Raw genomic sequence first — 12,280 nt, 5'->3', positions numbered from 1 at the left:
AAAATGATTCTAAGGCCATGCTGAGCCTCTCGTGTGCAACCCAGACTCACCCGACTCAAGAGTGCAAGTACTGAACTTTACAATAAAGTTGGATTTCATCTGACATCCCTTTTGAACATCAGAGCTGGAGAAAGCACTGCTTCAGAGCAAAGCTGACTCCATAGTAGCACATGGGCAGAGGTCCTGCTCCTCACACCACACTCAGCCAGCACAAACCAGAGAAAGGAAATGCATTTCAGGGGGGATTTCCATGAGAAATGCAGCGACCAGCACCTCCACACCCCCATGTACTTCTTCCTGCTCAGCCTCTCCCTCCTGGACCTGGGTTGCATCTCCACCACTGTGCCCACATCCATGGCCAATTCCCTCTGGGACACCAGGGCCATCTCCTACACAGGTTGTGCTGCACAGGTCTTTTTCTTTCTCTTCTTCATTTCAGCAGTTTTTCCTTCTCACTGCCATGTCCTACGACCGCTATGTGGCCATCTGCAAGCCCCTGCACTACGGGACCCTCCTGGGCAGCAGAGCTTGTGTCCACCTGGCAGCAGCTGCCTGGGGCACTGGGTTTCTCACTGCTCTGCTGCACACAGCCAATACATTTTCACTACCCCTCTGCGGAGGCAATGCTGTGGAGCAGTTCTTCTGTGAAATCCCCCAGATCCTCCAGCTCTCCTGCTCACATTCCTACCTCAGGGAAGTTGGGCTTCTTGTGGTTAGTTTCCGTTTAGCACTTGGCTGTTTTGTTTTCATTGTGGGTTCCTATGTGCAGATCTTCAGGGCCGTGCTGAGGATCCCCTCTGAGCAGGGACGCCACAAAGCCTTTTCCACGTGCCTCCCCCACCTGGCCGTGGTCTCCCTGTTTATCAGCACTGGCACATTTGCCTACCTGAAGCCCCCCTCCATCTCAACCCCATTCCTGGATCTGGTGGTGTCAGTGCTGTACTCGGTGGTGCCTCCAGCAGTGAACCCCCTCATCTACAGCCTGAGGAACCAGGAGCTCAGGGGTGCTGTGAAGAAGCTGGTGACTGGATGTGTTTCAGCGCCATACACTGCCTGCTCTCCTCTGCAAAGGGCTCCCAGTGCAGGTCATGAGAGGCCACGTCTGTCTTTCCTGATTTACATTTGTTTTACATTTGTGATGATGTCTTCATAGAAATGTCAGTTTTCATCCCCTCCTAATTCAGTATCTGCCCGTTTTGTCTGACCCACAGACTTTGTGTCAGTGGGGGTCTCTCATTGCATTTAAGTGAAATAAATGATCCTGCAGCAACTTCTTCTCTGTGATACATCCTCACATGGCAGGAATGAAGGGGAATGAAATCAGCTTTCTGGCTGCTCCAGCTCTGGGATGGCTGCTCTGTGCCTGGAGCAGGAAGAGCTCTTAAGGAGGCCAAGGTCTGGGGCTGTTGTGCTGGTGTGGGGAGATGGGATGGCATGGGGGGGCTGCAGAGGTCTCAGGGTGTCCTGGGGAGGAGAGCAGGGGACACAGATGTCCCTGCAGGGGACTCACCTGCACTGGCACATGCTGGGGCTGCCTGGCTGGGAGCAGCCCATGGCAAAGGTCTGGGTGAGCAGGAGCTGGACAGGAGGCAGCGTGTGCCCTGGCAGCAAGGGAGGACAGCAGCATCCCGGGCTGTATGACACAGTTTGTGAACCCTTCCAGGGATGGTGACTCCACCACTGCCCTGGGCAGCCTTTTCCAATGCCTGAGCACCCTTTGGGGAAGGAATTGTTCCTAATCTCCATCAAAACCTCCCCTGGTGCTGCTTGAGGCTGTTTTCTTCTTGTTCTGTCACTTGTTCCTTGGGAGAAGAGATCGACTCCACCTCACTACAGCCTCCTGTCAGGCAGTTGTAGAGAGCTGTAAGGTCCCCGCTGAGCCTTCTCTTCTCCAGACTAAACCCCCCCAGGTCCCTCAGCCGTTCCTCATCACACTTGTGCTCCAGGCCCTGCACCAGCTCCATTGCCCTTCTCTGGCCCCGCTCCAGCACCTCAATGTCTCTCTTGCAAGGAGGGGCCCAGAACTGAACACAGGATTCGAGGTGCAGCCTCACCAGTGCCCAGTGCAGGGGGACAGTCACTGCCCTGGCCCTGCTGCCACACTGGTGCTGATACAGGCCAGGATGCTGGTGGCTTCTTGGCTGCCTGGGCACAAGCTGCTCATGTTCAGCTCCGTCCATCAGCACCCCCAGCTCCTTTCCCATGAGCAGTTTCCAGCCGCTCTGCCCCAAGCCTGGAGCGTTGCAGGGGGTTGTTGTGGCCCAAGTGCAGGACCTGGCACTTTGCCTTGTTGAACCTCATCCCACTGGCCACAGCCCATGGATCCAGCCTGTCCAGATCCCTCTGCAGAGCTTCCCACCCTCCAGCAGATCAACACTCCCACCGGACTTGGTGACATCTGCAATTTTACACATCCCCGTATGGAGCAGTATGGACCAGTATGCACCAGTACAGACCAGTATAGGCCACTATGGCCCCAGATACCACCGGGGTTTCCATATCCCAGTGCCCCCAGTCCCTGCCGCAGGTCTTCCTGCTTGCAGCAGTGCTCAACTCCCAGTCCCTCCCAGTGCTCCCAGTGCTCCCACTGCCTGCTGCAGGTGCTCCCAGGCCCTCTCAGTCCTTCCCAGTCCCTCCCAGTGCTCCCAGTACCTGCCCCAGGTGCTCCTGCTCAGCCCCCACCTGACCTACTGGCTGGTGCTCTTTTGTGGGGGGGACACACCAAATGAGGGACCCCCCTACTCTGGGGCTCCACCCCGGCTCCCTGATACCACGGGGGGGGGGTTGGGGGTGCCCCATGGGGTGGGGGTTTGTGGGCAACAAGGAGCGTTTTGGGGCTGGTGGCTTTGTGGGGGGAGCAGCTTTTTTGGGGCACCCTCAGCTGGGAAGTTGGGGACAGGGGCACCTCCAGGATTTTGGGGTCCCCTGGGTTCATTTGCGGGGGGCCCGTGGTAACAGGGGGGTGCAGTTCACTTTGGAGGTGCTTCGGTCCCCTCATTTGGGTGTCTTGCCAGCTCCTGTGGTGCTTCAAGGAGAATTGGGTTTATCCCAGGATTTTGGGGGGCACCACCACTGCTTTGGGTGCCTCCCATGCCCTTTGGGGGGCAGTGTGGTTTTGGGGTGCCCCTTTACTGGGGTGCCCCTTTTGGGGGCTCCACTCCCTCTGACCCCCTTGAATTCACTACTGAACCCAAAGCAATTTTGGGGTCCCCCCAATGGATTTGGGGTCCCAGAGCATTTTGGGGGACTCCAGGGCAGGTGCTGGGGGACCCCACTTTTCGGGCACCCCTTTTTAAGTGGGGTCTTGGCCGCTGCGCTGAGCTGGGGTGGCTTTGGAGCAGCGGGGTTTGGGTTTGGGGGGATTTGGGGCTCCCCGGTGGGATTTTGGGGTGCGAGGGTGGGGGTTTGGGTTCGGGGGTGCCGGGTTTTGGGGTGCCATCTGGCTGCCAGGCACTTGTACAGAGCCAAGAGCCTCTTGAGGTGCTTCTTGCGCAGCTCCTTCGGTCCCGGAGCTGCTGCTGCAGCAGCTTCACGTCGGCCTCGTGGTGCTGCAGCTCCCGCAGCCACTGCGGGGACACCTCTGCGGGGGGTGTGTGCAGGGCCCAAAGCTCCCCGGGGGCAGGAATTTGGGGGACCCCCCATGTCCCTCAGTGGAGGTACCTTTGTCTCTCAGCACCCTGAGTCTCACCGCATGCCCCGTGTTTCCCCATGGCAGTAAGTGGGGGGAACTTGAGGGTTCAGAGGAAGACTTGGGGGTTCAGGGGAGGTTTTGGGGTATGGGGAGGTCCCCAAGACTCTCCGGGGAATGCAGGGATTTGGGGGACCCTCAATCTCCTGAAAATGGAGGTTACATCAGTCCCAAGGCACCCAAGACACATTGGATGCCCCAGGGGGTTCCTTTGCCTTAAATGGGGGGAATTTGGCGGTTCAGAGGTGTTTGGGGGTTCATGGGAGATTTTGGGGTTCATGGGGGTCTCCAAAATTCCCCAAAGGGGGCACAGTAATTTGGGAGACCCCCCCATGTTCCACAAAATGGTGGCATACATCCATCGCAGGGCACCCCGAGTCTCTCCTTGGTGCCCCATGCTCCCCCAGAGTGGGGATGTGTTGCAGGGAGAGAACTTGGGGGTTCAGAGGGGATTTGGAGGTTTGGGGGGATTCTGGGGTTCAGGAATCTTCCCAAAACTCATCAGGGGGATGCAGGGATTTGGGGCATCCCTCCATGTCCCGAAAATAGAGGTACATCTGTCCCAGGACACCCTGAGTCTCTCTTTCGTGCCCCGTGTTGGCCCATGGCAGTAAATGAGGGGAATTTGGGAGTTGGTGGGGGGGTCCCCAAACTCCCGGGGGGGGGGATCAGAGTAATTCGGGGGACCACCAGAGCCCTCAAAGAGGGGCTACAGCAACCAGAAACCACCCCACAGATCACTGGGGAGGGCAGAAGTGGAGATCTGGGGGGGACCTATTATTATTGTTGTTGTTGGTATTATTATTACTATTACAATATTGTGCTTGATTTCAGTTCCTGACCTGTTCTCATCTCCATCTGCAGGTTTTACATTGTTCCCATTCTCCTCCCCATCCCACCCGGGTGCTGAGCGAGCAGCTGCTGGTGCTGAGTTCCCAGCTGGCTTTAAACACTGACCCTGTCCTGGCCCCTTTGCTGTGGCAGCAGGGGCTGGACGTTTGCACTCTTGGAGCTCGGCTCTTTGGATGGGCACGGAGCTGGAAGCAGCATTATTTGGCTGAGGAAGCGCAGCTCCCGAGTGTTGCTGGGGCTGGGGCAGTGCTTGCCAAGGGCAGGGGAGGCCCAGCAACAGCTCCTGTCCTGGCACTGTTGCTGTGGGAGCACAGGGGCTCCCGCGGGCATTGCCGCAGTCAGGATTGCGCAGGGGTGGCCAGAGCCCACCAGCTCCTTCCCACCTTCCGCAATGCCCGGTGGGCTTCTGCGCGCATTGCTGGAGCCAGGCAGGTCCCCTTGTGCTGAGCTCCCAGGGACAGCACCAGCAGCTGCACTGCCCAGGGGCTGCTCCTGCCCTCACACCTTCTCAGCACCTCTCACACCAGCAGCTCCTGCACACACAAGGCTCCTGCTTCGCCCCCAGCACCTCTGCAGCCAGAGCTGAGCTCCAAGCACATGAACAAGCCCAGGGCCTCCTCCTCACCTCTCCCCTGCTCCTCCAGCTGGGATGGCACCAGCACATCTCCTGACAGCTTCTCCTCCCTTTAGAGCACGCACCCACAATGTGTTTCAAGCAAACACTGAAGTAGGATTGAAAAGTCAAAGAACACGTACCTGGATGCGCAGGGCAGCCAGGGGAGATGCAGCCTCCCCAGGGAGGGGTCTCCTCTGCACTGGTTCCTGCAGGGCTCTCGCTCCTTAAATAGCCCACACTCACCGTGGGGGCCCCCATCACAATGGGCGTCTCCACAGCGACCCCCACGGCTTTGTGATGGCGGCAGCATCGTTCCCATGGCCACTGGGCACCCAGGGGTGCTCTGGGAGTCGCTGCAGGGGGACCAGCCTCTGCCCAGACGGTTCGGAGAGGTCCCTCACGGGCTGCTCTTCCTCAGTGCCTTTCATCCAGAGGCGGAGCATGCGAGGGGCCACAGCTCAACCTGGGCAATGAACAGGGCATCAGGTCACCTATAAGAAGTAGAGAGTGACCGACATTCACACATCAGAGAATCGTGGAATCCCAGACTGATTTGGGGTGGAAGGGACCTTAGAGCTCATCCAGTTCCAACCCCCTGCCATGGGCAGGGACACCTTCCACTAGAGCAGGTTGCTCCAAGACCTTGTGTCCAACCTGGCCTTGAACACTGCCAGGGATGGGGCAGCCACAGCTTCTCTGGGCACCCTGTGCCAGTGTCCCACCACCCTCACAGGGAAGAACTTCTTCGTAACATCTAAGCTAAATCTCCCTTTTTTCAGCTTAAAGCCATTCCCCTTGTCCTGTCTCTGCACATAATTGCAGAAAGCCCCTCTCCAGATTTCTTGAAGGCCCTGTTTAGGTATGGGCTTAGTAGGCTCTCCCTGGAGCCTTCTCTTGTCCAGGCTGAACATAATCAGCTCTCTCAGCCTGTCTTTACTGGAGATGGAAAAGGCTTTGTGGTGTCCCTGCTCAGAGGGGATCCTCAGCACGGCCCTGAAGATCTGCACATAGGAACCCACAATGAAAACAAAACAGCCAAGTGCTAAACAGGAAATAACCACAAGAAGTCCAAGTTCCCTGAGGTAGGAATGTGAGCAGGAGAGCTTGAGGATCTGGGGGATTTCACAGAAGAACTGCTCCACAGCATTGCCTCGGCAGAGGGGTAGTGAAAATGTATTGGCTGTGTGCAGCAGAGCAGTGAGAAACCCAGTGCCCCAGGCAGCTGCTGCCATGTGGACACAAGCTCTGCTGCCCAGGAGGGTCCCGTAGTGCAGGGGCTTGCAGATGGCCACGTAGCGGTCGTAGGACATGACAGTGAGAATGGTAAACTCTGATTCAAGCAAGAAGAATAAAAAGAAGACGTGTGCAGCACAACCTGAGTAGGAGATGTCCCTCGTGTCCCAGAGGGAATTGGCCATGGATTTGGGGACAGTGGTGGAGATGCAGCCCAGGTCCAGGAGGGAGAGGTTGAGCAGGAAGAAGTACATGGGGGTGTGGAGGTGCTGGTCGCAGGCTGTGCTGGTGATGATGAGGCCGTTGCCCAGGAGCGCAGCCAGGGAGATGCCCAGGAAGAGCCAGAAGTGCCAGAGCTGCAGCTCCCGTGTGTCTGCGAATGGCAGGAGGAGGAAGTGGGTGATGGAGCTGCCATTGGACATCTGCTGCCTGTGTGCACACGGCACTGTCCTAGGAGAAAAAGGCAGTGACAGGTTAGGGGAGACTTCTAAGGATAAAACCAGTCAGTTTCTCATGAGATTTCCATCATCACCCCCTCAAGTTCAAATGCATTTTCTTGTTTCTGGTGCTGGTGCCTGAGTGTGCTGGGAGGAGCACTGTGGCTCCCAAGGACTCAGCTCTGCGCCACTGCAGGGGGTTCATGAACCTCTGTGAAAGATTCAATATCCACGAGGGATGTCAGATGTAACAGAGGTTCAGTGTCTGCACTCACAGCTATGAAGATTGTGGCTGCAGAGCAGAGACTCAGTGTGACTTTATCAGGATTTTCTCAAAAGTTTCTCACCTGACAAGTGCTATTTTGAGGTGTAGACATCCTAGTTTTTGTGACTAAACGTCCTGTCAGTATTAGAACAGGACAGATAAAAGGGCTCAGCAGCCTCTGGTTTAGCGCATAGCCTGGAGTGCTGCAGAGTCCATCAGTCTGGTTCCCAGCTGCCCTGCTCTTGCCCCTGTGATGCCCCAAGTATTACTGCACACACAGATAACTCTGAAATGAAAAACAGAGAAAAGACAAAGAAGGAGATAAAGAACAACTGGACTCTGGTGCCAGCCAGGGAGCCCTGCTGGTTCAAAGGGCAGAACTTCTCTCTCCCAGCCCAAGGTGCAGCTGTGATACACAGAGCAGGACACAGCCCTTGGCAGCAGAAGCAAAGGACTGAGCGCAGAGTGCTGGCCCCCATGGGAAGGCTCCGCGCTCGCAAGGACCCTACAGGAGAGCTGTGCCTGTCTGGGGGCAGGTCGCAAGCCCAGCAGGACAGGCAGAGCAGACAGGCAGGGAACTGCAGAGGAGATGTTCTAGAGAGACAGTCAGCTCCTTGCCCAGCAGAGCATGGCCAGCAGCCACCTCCAGGGCCAGACACCAAGAGAGCTGCCTGAACGCACCCTCCCCAGGCCTGGGCTGCACTTTCCCCCCACTCCCTGCCCATGGCTCTGCTGCCTGGAGCTGTCCCTGCCAGGAGCTGCTGCTCTGTGCCCAGCTCTGCTCCCTCTCAGTGCTGCCAGAGCCCATCCCATGGGCTGTGTGCTCAGCTCTGCCCTGCACACCCCTCCTGGCAGCAGGGCTCTGCCCAGGGGCATCTCTGCCTGTGCAGGCTCTGATGGGAACCTCAGCAACCCTGATGAGGCTGGAAAAGTGACACTGACACTGTCTGTGACACATCATGTGCTGATTTCTGATGCTCCCTGGTTTATTGACCTCTAACAGTAACTATTATAATAGACTTGGAATTTCAGTGCCTTCTCCTGAATTGAAGAGAATGGGACATAGAAATTAATGTCCCATTTCTATGTCCTATTGCCCACCCGGAAAATACAGAGCAGAAGACTGATAGAACAGGATCCTTCCCTTTCCGTGAGCCCTTCACAGCCTTGCTGTGCTTCTTGAACAGTCCTTGCCTGCACACCCATATGCACCTCCGCAGCCATCCCTGGGAGAAGACAGCTCTCATGCCCTGTCCCTTGGATGGTACAGAGGGAAGCCCTGCCCTGCAGCACATCCTCCTCCTTATCTACACACAGAAACTAAGAGAGTCCTCCTGACAGATCCCATGCACTGTCCCAGGCAGCAGCTTGAGGAGATCCCTCCAGGAACTGCAGCTGCATTGCCCTGCACCCAGAGCCTTACCACACACAGGGCTGGGAAGGTTTCTCCTGCAGGCAGCTCTCAGCATCCTCCCCTGCCAAGTGCCTTTAAGCTCTCTGAGGCTCGCAGGTCTGCCCTCGGTGCCTGCAGGCAGTGCCCCAGCCCTGCTCCTGCCCAGAGCTGTCTCTCTGCAGCACTGCCCGCTTGCCAGCATCTCTCTGCATCCCAGGAGCCCGGCCCAGCTCAGCAGCAGAGGCCCAGCCCAAGGTGGCACTGCCTCTGCCCCTCTGGGCTCCCTCCAGGGCTCCCTGGGGCTCCAGGGGAACAGCATAGGAAACAGCCTGAAGCAAGCACTGATGTTCCCTCCCTCCCTCAGCTGGGAGACACACTACTTTCTGCAGAGTCATTTCTCTGCTGAGAGACAGAGTTTGCTCTGAACATCAGCTTTTCTTAGAACTGTAGAATCATTTAGAATGGAAAAGACCCTTGAGAACATTATGCCCATCCATTAACCAAACACTGTCAAGTCCACCACTAAGCCATGTCCACAACTGCCACATCTACATGTCTTTTAAATACATCCAGGGATGGTGACACAACCATTTCTGTGGGCAATCTGTTTCTTGTCCCATCATTAGACAGGACAGGCAGATCAGGACAGGCAGGGATCTCCTTTACCCCTGCTGAAGGAAGGGATTCAGCCTGGTTAGTTGAGGCATCTCCTCCTGGGACTGCAGCCCTGGGGCTGGAAGGGGACTCAGCTCCCTCCCAGGCTCACCACAAACCCACAGGAGGTGGGATTCCTCCTGCCTCTGCTCAGGTCTTCATTAAAAAGGCACCTACATGTGAGCTCCTTGTCTCAGCTCTCATGGTCATTAACAGTGAAGGGGGCCAGGAGTGAGGTGTCCAGATGCAAACCTCTGGTGAAATTTGGGTGAAAGTTGTCGTCAAAGTTACATTCAGGTAATAAAGACAGGTCAAAGATACATGCAGGCTGATATAGAGACAAGACAGTGTCTTTGGGAATATTCTTGTAGCACTCAGAGGCACCAGCCATCAGTTGCTATCAGTGAAGCAAGGTCTATCCCTTCTTCCACCCATTACCTGCAGGCATTGAGTGAACACAAAGTACATCACTGCACGGTCTTCACTTGCTCCCCTGATGATTCAACCAAGGAACAGCGAAAGCATTTTAACTGTGTGCCTGGGTCCATCTGGCCTTCAGAGACAGCATCCTCCAAGCACAATGATGGGTCATTGTAAAACTCAGTCAAACTCAAACGGGAATTCAAGGGCACCAAGATGAGCTGCTGCTGCTTCAGGAACAGTGAAAGAAGAAACCAGGTAACACAGGCCCTCTACTAAGTAAAGCGAGAGTACATGCAGGTAGATCTCAGATAGCCTATCTCCTCTTTGCCTCAGTTCCCACCAGCAAGGTCTCCCAGGCCTTTGTGCTTTGAGGCAGGGCTCTGGATGGGAAAGGGAAACAACCAGCACTGGATGGGGGTCAAGCCAGGGGTTACTTTGCAAAACCCACCCTTACCAGTCCATGGGACCAAAGGGGCTGCATCCAAGGTGCTGAGAGAATGATTTTCCCCAGGACGTGCTGGTCTGTTCTTGTCCCAGGAAGAAAGGCACTGGACTCTGGGAGGCATCATTTAAAATGTTGTTCCTTAGATCCAACACTGTAAGGGGAAAAATGTGCAGATAATACCTTCGATGGCTGGAACCCCAGGAGGTGTAGCATGGAAACACGAAAGATGAGGAGGGTGGATGTTCCCTGCATGAAGGGGACGCTTGGATTTATGGAGGTCCTCCATGTGAGAGGGAACAGGTTGGATTGGCTTTTGTCACTGAGGATCAGAGGAGTCATTAGAGGGACATTGTGCTCACAGTTACAAACTACTTGATCAGGGAGGGGAAACAGAAAAGGTCTTTTGTCAGCACCTGAGGAAGTCTCCAGGTTAAGGAGCAGGTTCCTATGGAACTGGAATTGCCCCGGCATTCACTGGCCAGGCAAAGCAACAGGGTGCAACAGTCTGGAGGGGCTTGGGACAACCTGGAGGATGCAGGCAAGGAACTGGGACATCTGAGGTGATTGAGGACTGTGAATAGGGCTATGAAAGTAACTGGACGAATTGTGGGGAATTCACAGGCATTGCCAAATGCCCAGAAACCCACAGCTTTGTGTGCAAAGCAACACAATCTACCACCAAGCTGCACCCACGCACTCCCACTCACCCCAGGCAGAGCCCTGAGTGCTGCAGGAGGGAAAGGATCTCCTTTACCAGGTCCTGGAGGTCAGGGCTTGGCCGCTCTGAAGATAAACAAACACAGGGGCCTCCATGGACAGTGGGGTCTCCAGCGACCTCAAAAACTTGGGGGTTTCTTGTGCCTCCTGTTTCTTGAGAGGCTTGTTCATTCTCTCAGAACATGCAGTTCAGGAACTTGGCACCACAGGGCTCATTCACTTGCAAAATGCTCATCCAGCTCCAACCCCTGCCACGGGCAGGGACAGCTTCCACTAGAGCAGATTGTCCCAAGCCCCTGTGTCCAAGCTGGCCTTGAACACTGCCAGGGATGGGGCAGCCGCAGCTTCTCTGGGCACCCTGTGCCAGTGTCCCACCACCCTCACAGGGAAGAGCTTCTACCTAAGATCACATCTCAACCTCCCCTCTGTCACTTTAAAGCTGTTCCCCCTTGTTCTATCACTACACACCCTTTAAAAGAATCCCTCTCCAGCTTTCCTACAGGCATCCCGTTAGGTACTGAAGGCAAAGTCATTGGCTAAGTCATCGCCTGAATTATCATTTACATCATCTTCAAATCATTGTGAATTCACAGTTGAATGAAAATTCAATTATTGTTTCATCAGCATTGGATTCCCATTTTATTTTAATTCAGGCACTGATTAATTACCATTGGTCATTAATAAAGCCCTTTCAGTTCTCCCCACAAGGATGCCTTCTCTGAACCATTCCCCTGTGAAGCACAACAAGTCACAGCTCCAAGTCCACTTCCCTTCAGGCATGCAGCAGCAGATCCAGCAAGTGCCCCTGTTGCCCACTGAGGGCCATGGCAGCTGGAGGAAGCAGAGGACATCCAGGCTGCGTCCAAAGAGAGCTGAAGAGAAGGTTCCTGAGAGCAGGAGAGCTCCTGGCACAGGGACTATCCCAGCTCCAGGTCCAGCTTGCACTGGACGCCCTGCCCCTCGCGCCCTCGGTGGCGGGTCACAGCGGGGCCCTTTGTGACCCGGTCTGTGACACTCCCCGGCGTGGTCCCGTCCCTTGCGCTGCCCTTCCCTCCCCCTGCCCACATCCCTCCATCGCACAGGGGGGCAGAGAGACCCCCCAGCCGCCCCAGGGTGGCCTGGCAGGAGCTGGGGGCTCCCCAGGAGAGCAGCTCTGCGCTGGAGCCAGCCCAGGGCTGCCTGGGGCAGCCACTGCAGAGCGGGGAGTGAGGGCTCCCCCAGGCCTGGGCAGGCTCGGGGCCAGGGACTGCCACCAGCTGGATGCTGCCACTGCTGGATCCCGCTTCCTCCTCACGCTGCCAGCAGGGGCCTGCGCTCTGCCCCTGCAAGGCTGCTGCAGGGTTACCAGAACCCGCCAGTGCCATTGCCCCCTGCCGCAATCCCTGGCAGGCTTCTGCAGGCGTTGCCAGAGCCCTCCCGGGATTTCCCACCTTCTAGAATGCCCACTCAGGTCCCACTGGCTTTACCAGTCCTCCAGCCCCCTGGAACACCTTCAGAAGCCCGCCAGGCATTGCGGAAGGCGGCAGGGCCTGGCGGGATCTGGCACAAACTGTGCAG

General features: G+C 56.2%; 1 protein-coding gene across 1 annotated transcript; it reads left to right on the top strand.

Moving 5' to 3' along the window:
* The first annotated feature begins 460 nt into the window (after positions 1-460).
* On the top strand, positions 461-9,410 carry LOC115603013 (olfactory receptor 14J1-like). The gene is made up of 2 exons (XM_030474526.1): positions 461-1,021; positions 9,336-9,410. Exons 1-2 carry the CDS (start codon positions 461-463, stop codon positions 9,408-9,410), a joined length of 636 nt encoding a protein of 211 aa, XP_030330386.1.
* The last annotated feature ends 2,870 nt before the right edge of the window (positions 9,411-12,280 follow it).

This window comes from Strigops habroptila, unplaced genomic scaffold (genome assembly GCF_004027225.2).
Source record: "Strigops habroptila isolate Jane unplaced genomic scaffold, bStrHab1.2.pri NW_022045601.1_ctg1, whole genome shotgun sequence".
NCBI lineage: Eukaryota > Metazoa > Chordata > Aves > Psittaciformes > Psittacidae > Strigops > Strigops habroptila.
The sequence above is the reverse complement of the archived record's forward strand: the minus strand, read 5'-3'. Positions and strand labels throughout refer to the sequence as shown.

Bases quoted from the DNA above. Each gene is read 5' to 3' on its own strand.
- LOC115603013 (XM_030474526.1), top strand. From the start codon at position 461: ATGTCCTACGACCGCTATGTGGCCATCTGCAAGCCCCTGCACTACGGG. The intron at 1,022-9,335 runs GTGACTGGATGT...TCCTTGTCTCAG, and splicing joins GGGGTGCTGTGAAGAAGCTG to CTCTCATGGTCATTAACAGT.